This window comes from Mchenga conophoros, linkage group LG3 (assembly GCF_057382185.1).
Source record: "Mchenga conophoros isolate Kocher_MC1m ecotype Shallow Benthic linkage group LG3, M_conophoros_male_GT1.1, whole genome shotgun sequence".
Taxonomy (NCBI): domain Eukaryota; kingdom Metazoa; phylum Chordata; class Actinopteri; order Cichliformes; family Cichlidae; genus Mchenga; species Mchenga conophoros.
In genome coordinates this window covers 70,432,090-70,446,215 of record NC_140528.1, presented here as the reverse complement: position 1 = coordinate 70,446,215, position 14,126 = coordinate 70,432,090, and the positions used below count along the sequence as shown (strand labels likewise).

Below are 14,126 nucleotides of genomic sequence, written 5' to 3'. Positions count from 1 at the left end.
TGGAAACTCTTTTAAAAGTTAAATATGTTTAATGCAGTAAAAGGCTAAAGCTTGAAGGAATCTTTGGTCCTGATTCCAGTTTTATCAGCAGCATGAAATTAGAAAACAACAAAAGAAGCTGCTAGTTTCCCAAATCCATTTTAATTTTTATATCGTCAAATAACAACAAAAATCGCCTCGTGTCACTTTATACTGTAAGGTAAAGACCCTACAATCATAGAGAGACAGAAGCTGAACAATGAGATGACCCCTTATAAGGAAGCACTAGGTGACAGTGGGAAGGAAAAACTCCCTTTTAACAGGAAGAAACCTCCGGTAGAACCAGGGAGGGGCAGCCGCCTGGAGCAGTGGGGCAGACTGACTTAAAAATGGTAAATGAACTTAATTAGCGCCTTTCTACTCAATTTGAGCGCTCAAAGCACATTCTACTACGAGTCTGATTCGCCCCGTCACATTATTTGATCTGCTATCTAACAAACGCACTCAGATAAACGTACTCAGTCCACTCAGGGTTCGGTATCTTGCCCACGGATACTTCGACACATGGATCAATCCACCGACCTTCATATAGGTAGATAACCTGCTGACCACCTGAGGCACCAAATAGCTCATCACTGAGGGAAAACTAAACTACCTGGTTTACTTAGGCCTCAGTGACACAGGCCCAGAGCCTGTGAGTGAGAGTGTCTCACACTGCTTGCACACATCTTCTGTGCTCAGTATAGATGACTTCTGCAATCTGCTAATGACCACAGCAATCACTAAGAGATTTTTGGTGCAGAACCCGCAACTACTCGCCAACTGGTTGGGAATACGCAATTTTCAATCAATCAATCAATCTTTATTTATAAAGCACTTTTCATACAGAAAAAATGTAGCACAAAGTGCTTTACATAGTTAAAAGCAGCCCACCCCACCCTCCAACTCACTCCCCACACTCTCAATACACATATATCCCCCCACCCCCACCCACACACACATACACACACGCGCACACTTAAAGAGTAAAAATTGGGCTGGGCTCGCATGAGCCAAGTGAGGAAACATTATAACAGGGAGCCGTCTGCACCGGGAGCCGGTCACAGACCGCACACAGCAGGAGGGAGGCCAAGGAGCCCCCCAGCCAGGCTGAGAGGACCCCAGAGACCCAGCAGCCACGGTCAATAACAGCCCCGGTGCAGAGAGCGCCCTCCGAGGAAACACTGGAGATATGACGCAATACGATATATACAGGGTAAAATGATAAAATAAATAAGAACAGGATACAATATAAATATAAATATAAATAGAGTAAGAAGATTAAAAAATGAATAAGAATAAAATCAAAAAAATATTAGGTAAATCCTAAATTAATAATAGAATAACAGGATAGAATAAATAAGCATAAAATAAATAAACGCTAAGTAAAAGCTAAATTAAAAAGGTGGGTCTTGAGCCTGTTCTTAAAAACATGTACGTTCTCTGCGGCCCTGAGCTCCTCCGGCAGGCTGTTCCACAGACGAGGACCATACCACTGAAAAGCTGCCTCTCCGTGAGTATGTGTCCTGACTTTAGGGACAATCAAAAGGCCAGTACCAGAGGACCTCAGGGTCCGCGAGGGTTCGTATGGTAAAAGCAGATCTGAGAGATAAGAAGGCCCAAGACCATTAAGACATTTAAAAACCAATAAAAGAACTTTAAAATCGATCCTGAAACACACGGGGAGCCAATGCAGCGATTCTAAAACCGGTGTAATGTGGGCCCGCCCTCTGGTCTTCGTCAGCACACGAGCTGCCGAGTTTTGCAAGAGTTGTAAAGTTGAAATATTCTTCTTAGGAAGACCAGAGAGCAGGGCATTACAGTAATCAATGCGACTGGTAATAAAAGCATGCATCAGCATCTCCGTGTTGGCCCGAGAGAGAATAGGGCGGACTCTGGCTATATTTTTTAGATGATAAAATCCAATTTTGGTTACATGTTTAACATGTGGGATAAAACCAAGCTCAGAGTCAAAAATAACACCCAGATTTTTCACTTGTAGCGAAGGACATAGTGAAAATGCCTCTAATTTAGACAAGAGTTTCTCTCTCTGAGCCTCAGGACCAATGATTAAAACTTTAGTTTTGTCCTGGTTAAGCTGTAAAAAGTTTTCTGCCATCCAAGATCTTATATCTAAAATACAGTTAAAAAGGGCATCCATTGGTCTGGTGTCATCAGGAGACACAGAGATGTACAGCTGCGTGTCATCAGCGTAACTGTGGAAGTTCACTCCATGCCTCCTGATGACACTGCCGAGAGGCAACATATACAAATTAAAAAGTACAGGGCCTAGAACCGACCCTTGAGGCACACCACATGTCATTTTATGGATCTTAGAGGAGCATGTATCCATACTCACCATAAAAGATCTGTCAGAGAGATAGGAAGTGAACCAGTTGTGTACAGCACCAGAGAGGCCCACCATGTGTTTTAGTCTGTTTAAAAGAATAGCGTGGTCTACTGTATCAAAGGCTGCGCTTAGATCCAGTAGCACCAGGACTGAGAGCTTTTGGGCGTCCCAGTTACATCTAAGATCATTTAAAACCTTTAGGAGAGCCGTCTCTGTGCTGTGGTTCACCCTAAATCCAGACTGGAATATCTCCAGGATCTGTCTATCATTGAGAAAATCAGTAATCTGAGTAAAAACAAGTTTTTCTAAGACTTTACTTAAAAATGGTAAGTAGGATACAGGTCTGTAGTTATTAAAATCATTACAATCCAAATTGCTCTTCTTCAGAAGGGGCCTCACCACCGCCGTTTAAAAGGCAGCAGGGAAGACACCCAACTGAAGAGAGCAATTCATCATGTATAAAAGCTCAGCCTCAAAAAATCCATAAAGTGTTTTAAAGAGTGAAGAAGGGATTGGATCTAAAAGACATGTGGTGGGTCTCACTGTGGAGAAAACCTTCTGAAAGTTCTCAGCATTAACCAGGACAAAGCTGTCCAGTGTCTCCTCAGGTACAATCGAGCCCTCAGATGTGTTTACAATCATATCGCGATTAGATAAAATATCAGATCTGATGGCGCTGATTTTTCCCCTGAAGTGGTCTGCAAACTGCTCACAGAGCGAGTCTGTGGGGGTTCTTTGGGAGCTGTTAAAATCAGGGTTAAATAAATGATCTATGGTGGAAAAGAGGACCTTGGGATTATTTTTGTTAATACTGATTATTTTGGCGAAGTATGAATTTCTTGAGTTCCTTAATGTATTATTGTACATTTTAAGTTGCTCGGAAAATATTTGATGGTTGATATTATTTTTAGTTTTCCTCCATCTCCTTTCTGCTGCCCTGCAATTCCTTTTGAGTTTTTTGACTTCTTCGTTTCTCCAGGGTGATGCGTGTTTTACGTTAATCTTTTTGGTGGTGAGTGGAGCAACGGAGTCAAGGCTTTTCTTCAGTTTGCTGTTAAAATAACTAAAAATCAAATCGCAGGGTGCAGGTAAAATCACAGGGGGGCATTCGTCTAAAACCCTGGTAAAATTTGCAGCCACTTCAGAGGTTAGATAGCGCCTCCTCACAGTTCGCACCGAGGTCTCCTGCTGAATAAAACCGGTGATGTTAAAAAACACACAGTAGTGGTCAGAGACAGCCAAGTCAACAACAGAGGACACGCTGGTGGACAGCCCATGGGTGATGACCAGGTCCAGAGTGTGTCCTCTGTTGTGAGTCGGCTGCGTGACGTGCTGGGTAAAATCCAAACAGTGAAGAATGTTTAAGAATTATTTTGATGCAGGGTCAGAAGGATTATCTATGTGCAGGTTAAAATCACCGGTTAAAATTATCATGTTATATTTTGAGTGTATGTTTGTTAAAAATTCTGAGAATTCCTTGATAAAAGCAGCGCTGTCTTTGGGTGGTCTATAAAGTGTGACAGATAAAACTGGAGGGCTGCTGAAAACAATAGCATGGAATTCAAAAGTGGTAAAATGATCAAATAAAATTTGTTTGGTGGTGAGTGTGTTGTTGGTTAAAGATGCAGTCCCACCACCTCTCTTACCACTTCTAATAGAAAAAGAGAAAGTAAAATTTGGTGGGGAGGCCTCAGTGAGAACAACTGGTGCATCCGAGCCCAGCCATGTTTCAGTTAAAAATAAACAGTCAAGTTTATTATCTAAAATTAAATCATTAATAATAAAAGACTTGTTCGATAGAGAGCGGACATTTAAAAGTGCCATACTGATTGAGACTGGTGGATTTTTGACAATAGAGTTGAATGGATGTTGATATTTTTGAAGAGGCCGGAGGTTATTAATGTTTTTGGAGTTATTGGATTTATGATAATTCTGTTGCTCTCTGTTTGTGATTATGACGGGTTTTGTGTTGACTGTGGGAGAGAAAGGTCCTAGTCCAGAGTTTTGTGTATTACTGTTAAAAGTGGAACAAATATAGGAGCTGGGACCAGGGGAACATCAGTCAGTGGCAGACAGTGGCGATGTGCGGGAGTGCTGTACGCCAAATGCCAAATTGGCGGACAGCAAACGGCGTCCCCAGGCGTTGAGGTGGAGCCCGTCTGCCCCAAAAAGATGCCTCCTCTCCCAGAAGGCATCAAAGTTGTTAATAAAACCCACGCCGTGGGAGATACAGGCAGAGGAAAGCCAGGTGTTAAGGCTGAGCAGCCGGCTGAAACGGCCTATCCCTCTGCCACAGGTGGGGGTGGGCCCAGAGATAAAAGCACTCACCTGCAACTGACCAAGGAGGCTGAAGAGTTCGAGGAAGTCCAACTTCAGCAGCTCAGATTGCTGTTTGGGGATGTCATTGGTGCCGATGTGGATGATGAGCCGGTTAACCTGTGGGTGGGATGCCAGAATGTTGGGAATTCTGTCCACTATGTCAACAACAGTGGCTCCCGGGAACGACAGCGTGAGCGCCCCCCTTATCCGCACGTTCCTGACGATGGAATCCCCGAGGACCAGCGTGGAGAGAGGAAGTGCCACCGGGGGCTGTTGGCCATCTGAGACGCCCGCGCCGCGACACCGGGGGTGTTCAGATGGAGATGCGCCAGCCGGACTGCGTGAGTGACTCCCAGGTAGCCGCGCCGTGGGTCCTCTTCTCCGAGGAGCCGGGGTAAAGCACAGCTCTCTGCGGTGAGTTTGCACCACAGCGTCGGGTTGCCCGCCGCGGCTCCGGGGGCGTAGTGGTGGAGATGGCGCAGACCTCAGCGACACAGCGGGATGGCGAGGGCTAGCGGTCAGAGGAGGAAAGTCCACAGGATCCAGGACATTGAATTTATTCTCCAATACTACCGCACCGGAGGGGTGAGGGTGCGAGAGACGGATCCTCCTGCCCCCTCTGCAGCCACCGCGCGTCTCAACCATGGTCCATGGCGCTGGTTGGAGTGGAGTGGAGCTGACCAGAGCCTTGGGTCTGGCCCCTAGCTGAAACCAGGAGTTCTCGTCCTTGGCAGAAGCACCAGCGACGCAAGTTGAGAGCCTGTGTTGACTGTTGGCGGGATCTTGGGACACAGCAGCTGGATGGTGCACTGTGTCGGCTAGCTCAGCGCTAGTAGCGGTGGTTTGAGCTTTGCCAAGGAGGATCGTGTCAAGTTCGCATTCAGCCCCCTGGATTTGGTATAGCGTGGATATCCTTTGTTCCAGCTCGATCACTTTTTGGCTCAGGTTGATGCAGCTTTCACAGCTGGATGTTGAGGTAAGTGGTGCCATTCCGGAATCTCGTACCTTTACCGGACATGTATTTATTGTATAACACGTTATATAATTTGTCTACTGGTCGAATAAATAGCTTGCTGGCAAGGTGGCGGTGTTTAATCCTGTATTTTCCCCCGTGACCCGTGCGACTGGGGCCTTGGGTCAGCACTAACTGGATGACACAGCAGGACAATAACCTTAAACATTAAAGCAACTCTAGCACACAATTATTTTCAACAAAGAAAATCTGTGTTTTGGAGCGGTCCAGTCAGAGCCCAGACATCCAGCCATTCACACCAGACACACTAAGAATATGGCTAAACTGAAGCAGTTCTCTAAGGAAGAACGGTCCAAATTTCCTCCCACGTTGTAAGGAGTGATCTCAATACCACATTGGCTTTTTGGAAATTAATGTGACATGCTGGTGACAATATGATCAATGTTCTGTTTGTTAACACAGTATTAATTCTCTGCATGTGGTGTTTCTCCATCAAACAAATTGTAACGGCAGTGCTTGCAATACCTCACATAAGCACAGAGGTAGCAAGAGATCTGCCCGCGTGCGTCTCTGTTTGGACTTTTCCAGAAGACTTTAGCAGCTCTGCATTTGCTGTCTTGTCAATGTACCTAGCATGTCTGCCCTTTGAGGAGGAGGGCGGGGGTGGGTACCGCGGGGACATTATGAAGATGGACGACGCTGTCACGTTGGGATAGTGTTTGTAGCAATGCAAGCATTTTCTCCTATTCTATTATCATTATCATGGCTGATGTTAGTGTTACAATAGCCATTTCAGGAAGCGCTTGTGACGCCGAGGCCGAAAGCTAAATGGAAAACAGAGATATTGGAATTCAAGAGGTGAATATGTGTTGTATAATATCTGCGTTTACAGATAATTGGAAGCACAGAGTGACTGCTGTGCCTTATGAAATCTTTGGCAGTGTGTGGCCACAATATAAGAGCGAGCAGCTGCAAAAGAAAGCGTTGCCAGGTTGATTTATTGTTCCTCGCAAACATTTGTGTAGTTAATGGTCTAACGCCAAGCTATGCTGCAAAACCAAGCATGAAGGAAGGTTAAGGCTCAGGGTACAATTTCAACTTTTATGAGCCGTGACACACTTCGCAAACTGTGCAGGCCGTGAGCCGTAATCGAAATTCGGCAGCGGCGCCATCAATTTAATGCCGCGGAAACGTAACACGACTAATCCAAATTAGTCAGAAAATCGTACGAGCGAGTATTAGCAATGTCATCGCCAGGGCAGCCACGCTTCCAGTGGGAGGCCGCGCATGGTAATGCTGTTTCTCTGACACCACCGCCACCTCTTCTCTGTCTCACATGGTTGTCCTTTAGGATGCTGGAGCAGGTGTGATAAATGCTGCCGTTTAAATCAAAGCACTCCCCTCTCCCTCCTCACCCCCTCTAGGGAGAAAGAGGAGGCCTCCATGCAGATTGATATCAGGAGGCCCGGCCACATCCTGCAAGGCCTGACTGATGGTCTGTCTGGATAAAAAAATGAACTTTATACCCACCATGCGAGCTATGATTCATGTGCCTCCCCTCCCCCTTGCCTCAGCTGAAAGCAGTCCACCTTCACTACACGCACTCTGGAAACAGTATAGTACATCATATAGAGCCGCACAGCCCGCCTACACCCAGAAAATACCAATGAGGTACATGTGATAACAACTTATATTAAGCTAGCATTATTATTTTTCTCTGACTTCTATGGAAAAGTCCAACATTGTGTTTAGTCTTAGTCATCAGTGTGAAAAAACGCTGGAATGTGGGGAAAAAATAAATAAATATACATTTGAAATCTGTCCCTCGAGTCCTGTTTGGCAGAGATTTTGGCGTGTTTGACCATTGATTTCGTTTAGTCCTTCTGCCCTTCCATACCATGATGAGTGACAGGCAGGCAGAAGCGCTGGGGTCACATTACTCACAGTTAGCATTCTGTTCTTCCTCTTTCCTGCGCTAAAAACATGGTGAAGCATTGCACTTTACGCTCCAAAAGTGAGCATAGTGTGGGAGTTGATGGTGGAAAAAAAGAAAAGAAGAAGAAGAAAACAGCTCTGCTTTAGATTCCAATTAATTTTCCACCTGAAAGGGAAAAAACCCCCACTGTATCTGCACGGAAGAATAATTGCAGTTAAATTATCTCGAGTCTTACTTCAAGTTGGGCCCTAATGGCATCGCATCTCAAAGCAGACAAAATGTTTTGACTCCGTGTCGCAAATTTTCCACGGCCATTTTAGACCTTTTTATTATCCGTCCGCAAAACAAGTTGTTAGTCTGTGTGGTCGCTGAGTGGAAAAAAACACCAGCGCAACTCGGTCTTCCTCTTAGGGAAGGAGCTGACGTGGATCATAAAAGCTTTTTGCATAGGTGTCAGTGTGGATGGAATAGGTTTTCCATAATTGCAGCCTATAAAAGTGTCAGGTGACGGACAGCCAAGGCTAATGAGAGAGTGGAAAAGGACAGTGAGGCGACATCCCATAATAGGGCTGAACGATATATCGCATTTGCGATAATATCGCGACATGATCAAGTGCAATTTTCTAACCGCAAAGGCTGCGATTATACTCTGGACATGTCCAAATTCATGGGCTGCATCCTCCTGAGGCCGCATTTGTAGACCGATTACGTCACAGCGACGTGCCGAAGGCTGTCCAAATTACTACCATATCCCAGAATTCATAGCGCGGCCCAGCCAAACTCCAGTTTCCAGCAATGGCGGCCGCTACTAAGTTTTAAAATTACTCATACTAATCTTTCTGGGTCACAAAATAAACTTTTAACATATTTTCAGGCGAGAAAGTAGTTGTGTAAACATCAAATATCTGCTCGGTTTATCAAGATATCCCATATTTGCAAAAGTGCTTCGACGTTTTCAGAGGCGTCTGCTACCCACCAGCTCGACAGCTAGCCGGGAGCTCGAGGGTTACTGATGCGGCCGAGAACGGCACAACTCCCGGCACATCATTTTCAGATCACCGCGGAGTTTCGCTGCTCGGGTTAAACGTAATATATAAGTCACTTAGACAACCTAAAAATGTTATTGTTGGGCTTTTTTCAGTGTTTTGTTTGTTCGTGAGTAAATCGGTTTGGCTGAGATTAAAGTTATTAGATTAGATAAAATAAAACTTTATTAATCCCCCGGGTGGGTTCCTCCTTGGTTTTCACACAGCTGACTAAACGTCAAACAGAAAACTTATTAAACAGAAGTATGAGACAGTCGAGAATTTACACCAGTGTCTGGTTATATTTTAGATAGCAAGAAGCAGACGGCCGAGTTTATTAAACTCCACCGAGACAGCGGTGACGCTAATCAGAACTAGACCGTCCAATTTCACGCCTTTAAACTTTAAAGGCGTGTTTGTGTGTGTGTTTATACAATTGCTATTATGTTTGCACTTTATGTGTAATGTTACTGACTGCAGAGATCAGTAAGATGTGTGTATTTTTTATTTATTAGTTTTATTTATTTAATATTATTTTTTAATTGAATGACTGTCTAGTAGTTCACAGATGTCGAAAAACTGAGTGTGGTAAAGCCACTGATTTTTTTTAATGTATATTTCTGCAATCTGCACATTGTACTGACTTTCATTTTAATGTTTACACCAGGGTTCCTTGTCAGCACTTTATGCTCAGATGTTTGTAAGCTAAAAATAAACTATTGTGTATGTTCAAATATACTGTTGTGATTGAAGAAGTTAAATAAAAATGTCAGTCATCAATTCATGCATCACCTCATGTCATCATAACAGAGGTCTGTCTTCCAGGAAAGAACAGTTTAAAATTAATGTAATATAGTATTGGCCATACTATATGATGTATTGCTTGTCTTTGTTTAATAATACAGAAGACAAAGACCTTAAAAAATAATCGCATATCGCATCGCAATCGCAATATTGGGGCAAAAAATCGCAATTAGATTATTTTCCATAATCGTTCAGCCCTATCCCATAATTATCACCTTAAATCAAAAATTCATAAGAGAAGAAAAAGTAAGTAAATAAACAGGAAAAAACCATCCGTTTGATGTATGCTTTCTTTTTTCTTCTTGTTTTTGACAGAGATGTTACGGTGAAGAGAAAGGTGAGGTGATGTGGTCGCCGAAGCAAAACTAATGACTGAATAACAGCCAGCGTTTAAAGTCACATGCAAGATAAAAATACAATCAAGCAGTAGATATTTCACTGGTATATACTGCTTAACAGCAGATAGATCTCCAAAGAATCAAAATAAAAACGTTTATGACAATTAAAGGTGCATTTCAGTGGGGACTGAGTGGCTTCTTTCATAGCACACGGCCTTCTTGATGCACACCTGTGTTCAACAGTTGACAAAGACATTCCCCAAGGGTAAGGTAAAAGACCAGAATGTAAACCTTTTGATGAAATTGAAACCCTTGGAGGCTGAGGAAATATAACCCCACCAGTCTATGAAAGCTGCTCCGTTTTGTCATTGATCAAAAAGTATTAAAAATATAATAAAGATCTGTTAGTGACTGATTAAAGGTCATACGAAGCTAACAGAGATTGAATAACAATAAAAAAGAATCAATAGTGCAAATATTGGTCTTAGGGTAACTTCATATGAGCACTGTAACAATGATTAAAGAGCTTTCTGGGGAGTGCAGGGGTGGGATTTGTTTCAGGTCGAATCGTGAAATGAACAATGCTGTCACTGAATTTATCTAATTGGTATAAATAAGACAAAATGCCCTTCTTGGCTTTTAGTGCATGATGAAAGCCCAGGGGAGGGAAAATGTATGTGAATTGTACTAGAAGTGCTTTGTGGCTTCATATTAAAATATTGACTATGCTCTGCTATAGAATCTCAGGCCACAGTACTCAGAGTACTGCTAAGCGCTTTGGAAAGATGTCGTTCTATAAACTGTCTTTAATTTTTTCCCACCTGATCGCAGACATACCCCGGCTGGTCAGTGATTGGGATTTTAACTGTGTGCACAAAAGAAACAGTGATTGAGGTACTTACCCTAATGAGACCTCTACTCCTGCCGTGCTCTTTTGTGTAACTTGATTGAATGGGCACAGGGTATAAGTATACCTGCAGAGACAAAATGAAAACCAAAACGTACTCACTAAACTGTAGATTTTAGCTGGTCCCAGATAAAAGTTCAAGTTAGTAACCATCACAGTTCTCAGGACCATTCTACATCAGGGCAAATACTCCTTAGGACAAAAGGAACCTTTGAGTGATGTACTATCATGGCCTAAGCAAAGATATTGGTGCAACACCGGCAACCACCATATATACAAAAGAAATTAGCAAGGACATTTTGAAAGCACTCTGGACGATGTTACATTTTATGCAAAAAATAGCTCTAAAGATCTAGAGGTTTTCTAGTAAAGTCCAGGCTTTATTAAGGGTTTATTTTGACTTATCAAAGGAAAAAAAACAAATGGCAGCATTTTCTGTGAACTACGTGGGATAGATGAAGATGAACAAAGATTATAAAACAGTAAAAGACCACAGCAACCAAAGAATATCTTTTGTTGATGATGGTAATATCAGCACAAATTATCTGTAAGTCAGGTTTTTGGAGGTTATCAGGAGCAGCAGCAGGAGCTGTAGTGTACCCCTAGGAAGCATCTGTCAAAGGTTAGTAAGTCCTTGTATCCTTGTATAAAAGACAGTACAGGTGCTCTTTTTATAATATACTTCACAGTGTCTACTAACAATGGACAAAAACATTTCAACTATAAGCTGCCATCAGTCCAACTTCAGACAAACAACAAAAACCCAGCACACTGTTACCGTATATAACATTGTATATTTAGCAATGTAGAGAAAATAGTGAGATGTTATTTTAAAAGAGCACAAAGTCAGTGCCATTAGCCACACGTCCATTTCCAGTTAAATTGTTTTGCTGAAACCGCACACAAAAAGTACAGAACTCTGAACCCGGTGTTATCTCACTTACATAGCTGTACATAGCTGCTGCTGTACATACTGCCAGCTAGCTAATATGCTGGCATTAGCATACTCACTTGCAGTGTGAAATGAAACAAAGTCCCATAGGGAATGCAATTCTCGGGGGCCCACCTCAGTGGACAGTTACCCTCATGAAGCCCTTGAGGGTGCATATATCTAATTTGGCAAGTTGTTCATGGGCACAGCCAACATACTCAACCCTGCTGCTCAACCCACAAATGCATTTTCCTTATGTGGCACCATTCAAGGGGAAATAAACAGGTCTTCCAACCGTATAACATTTATTGCCAAGAAGTGTTGTTAAAACAAAGAAACCATTGACCAAACTTTTGTGCCAAGTTTAGTTGAACATTTAGCATGTACTCCAGTAGCTGGTGGAGACTAAACCTCTCTGGATGCAACAAAAGAATTACAGTTACATAACGATATTTCAAAGTTATGGTTACTCTGAAAAACTTGACAAAATAATTCCCATAGCTGACACAAGCAGAATTTAAAGCAAGTTATAGTCAATACTCTAGAAGTCAACTAAATCAAAGCTATCTTGTCTAGTCTGTCCTGGCTCAATGGCTCCCACCAGTGACAAAAGATGCCACTATCATCACTAATCTACTAACAAACTGATCAAAGACAATCATGGTGAAACTTACAGGAGAAAAGCCGGCCTGGTTTGCTTCCTTGACATCCGAACTATTACAGTGGCTGTTATGAGAGGATGCCCACAGTCGAAACAAGAGGAGAGACAATGAGTGAGGGAGGGTGGAGGGAACGAAAATGGCTATGGTGTAAAAAAAAAAAATAGACGTGGGCTGGGAAGTGTAAGGGCGACGAAGAACCGTGTGCGAGAATAGGAAGATGAAAGAAATGAAAACGATGAACATCAGAGACAGCGGGGCAGAAAAGAGGTAAGTGATTGGCTGTCGAGTTCATTTGCTCTTATTTACACTTGCTTGCGGATTGAATTAAATACGGCTCATTTTTGAGACTTTTATTTAGTCATTCATCCTTTCATGTCTGCCCTGTATTTCACAAACATAAGGAGAAAAAATAACGAGCATCTGCAGCATTACTATGATGTCGGCAAGAAATGCAGCCCCACATGTCTCAACAACTCTTGGATTGACTGCAATGGAATTTGGTACATTTATGGTGCATTCATGCAGTAGTGATAATACTTTGTGTTGCAAAATATTGCCTCATTTTTTATTTCTTGGCTGACACAGGGACCTCTGCATAAAGGGAAGCACACAACACTCAAGCTTTACATTAAATGAGATTTATTTATAAGGGTCTATATGCACAGCAGGATCAAGAGTGAGTCAACAAGAGATCAGACTTAGTGAAGGAAACAATGTTTTGTGATTGAGTTTGAAATTAATTTAATCCTTAAGAGTTACAACACAAACTTTGATGAAAATGTTAACCTCGATTTAGCCTTATGTAGCTTCCTAGCTCACCTTTGTAAGCTAGGATGCAAAATAATGACATTCAACAATAATGCCTAGAGTGCATTTCATTCATTGGCACCTTTCTTACGCAGAATAATAAAAACTGTCTGCTTTCCAGGTATTTAGCTGCTAGTCTATTCACGCTGCAGGACTCACGGCCAATTGTAGCCCAATCATCTTTCTGCTCGCCTCCTTTAAACCAATCAGCCTTCACTCTGCATCCTTTAAATCCCACTGTTTGTCTTTCATTCTTCCTTGCAGACTCTTTTGTCCAACCCACCTCCACCAAAGCCTCCATGTGATCCCTTAATACCATCAGGGTCTAGACAGTCCTGCTCTAATTCCTATCACTTCTGGGATTTCATTCTGCTGTGATGGGCCATCAGCATCTAACCACCAAATAGCATAATTGAGTTCTGCAGATCAATAATTAATGTTCAATTCCTTCTAATGGCTTCTTTGCTTGGGATCATTGCTCTGCTGCATGATCCAGTCTGGGCCAAGCTTGAACTATTGGACACACGACCTCACATCTGACGCTACAATACTTATTATTGCATTGCAGACTGTAAGAAGCTCAAGTCCTGCAGCTGCAAAACCACCCAAATCATCACACCTCCACCATCATGCTTTACAGTCAATATGAGGTGTTTGTGCCGTGGTTTGGTTTTTGGCTGGACATCTCCACTTTGGTTTTATCTCTCCGAACGACATTGTTCCACGTCTCGTGGTTTGTTCAGATGTAGCTTTGTTGTTTTAAGGGAGAACAAGCAAACTGCTAAATCATCTGCTCTTATGGTCACACTAATAATCAAGCAAGTGGAATGATTATCAGCACCCGGCTGCTCTAACAAAGGTCTATATTTTTTTTTCCCCATGACTATGTATGACCAACACAAAGTATTTCTTTGTGCTGTTCAAAACCCACATCTTGACTTTCACTATTAACCAATCAGTATTTGACATTCTAACTTTAACCACTGATTGTTTATTCGGACGTCTTCTTGATCCACTCTTTCCTGCTGTGTATACAGAACCCTGTAATGGGTCAAT

The 14,126-nt window shown here is 42.7% G+C and overlaps 1 protein-coding gene across 1 annotated transcript in view; it reads right to left on the bottom strand.

The window, feature by feature from the left end:
• LOC146580345 (glucosidase 2 subunit beta-like) overlaps positions 1–14,126 on the bottom strand; it is a 175,997-nt gene that overhangs the window by 16,459 nt on the left and 145,412 nt on the right. Inside the window, exon 13 of the mRNA XM_085267008.1 lies at positions 10,666–10,737. Within this exon, the coding sequence (XP_085123134.1) occupies positions 10,666–10,737 (72 nt within the window). The remainder of the gene's footprint in view (positions 1–10,665; positions 10,738–14,126) is intronic.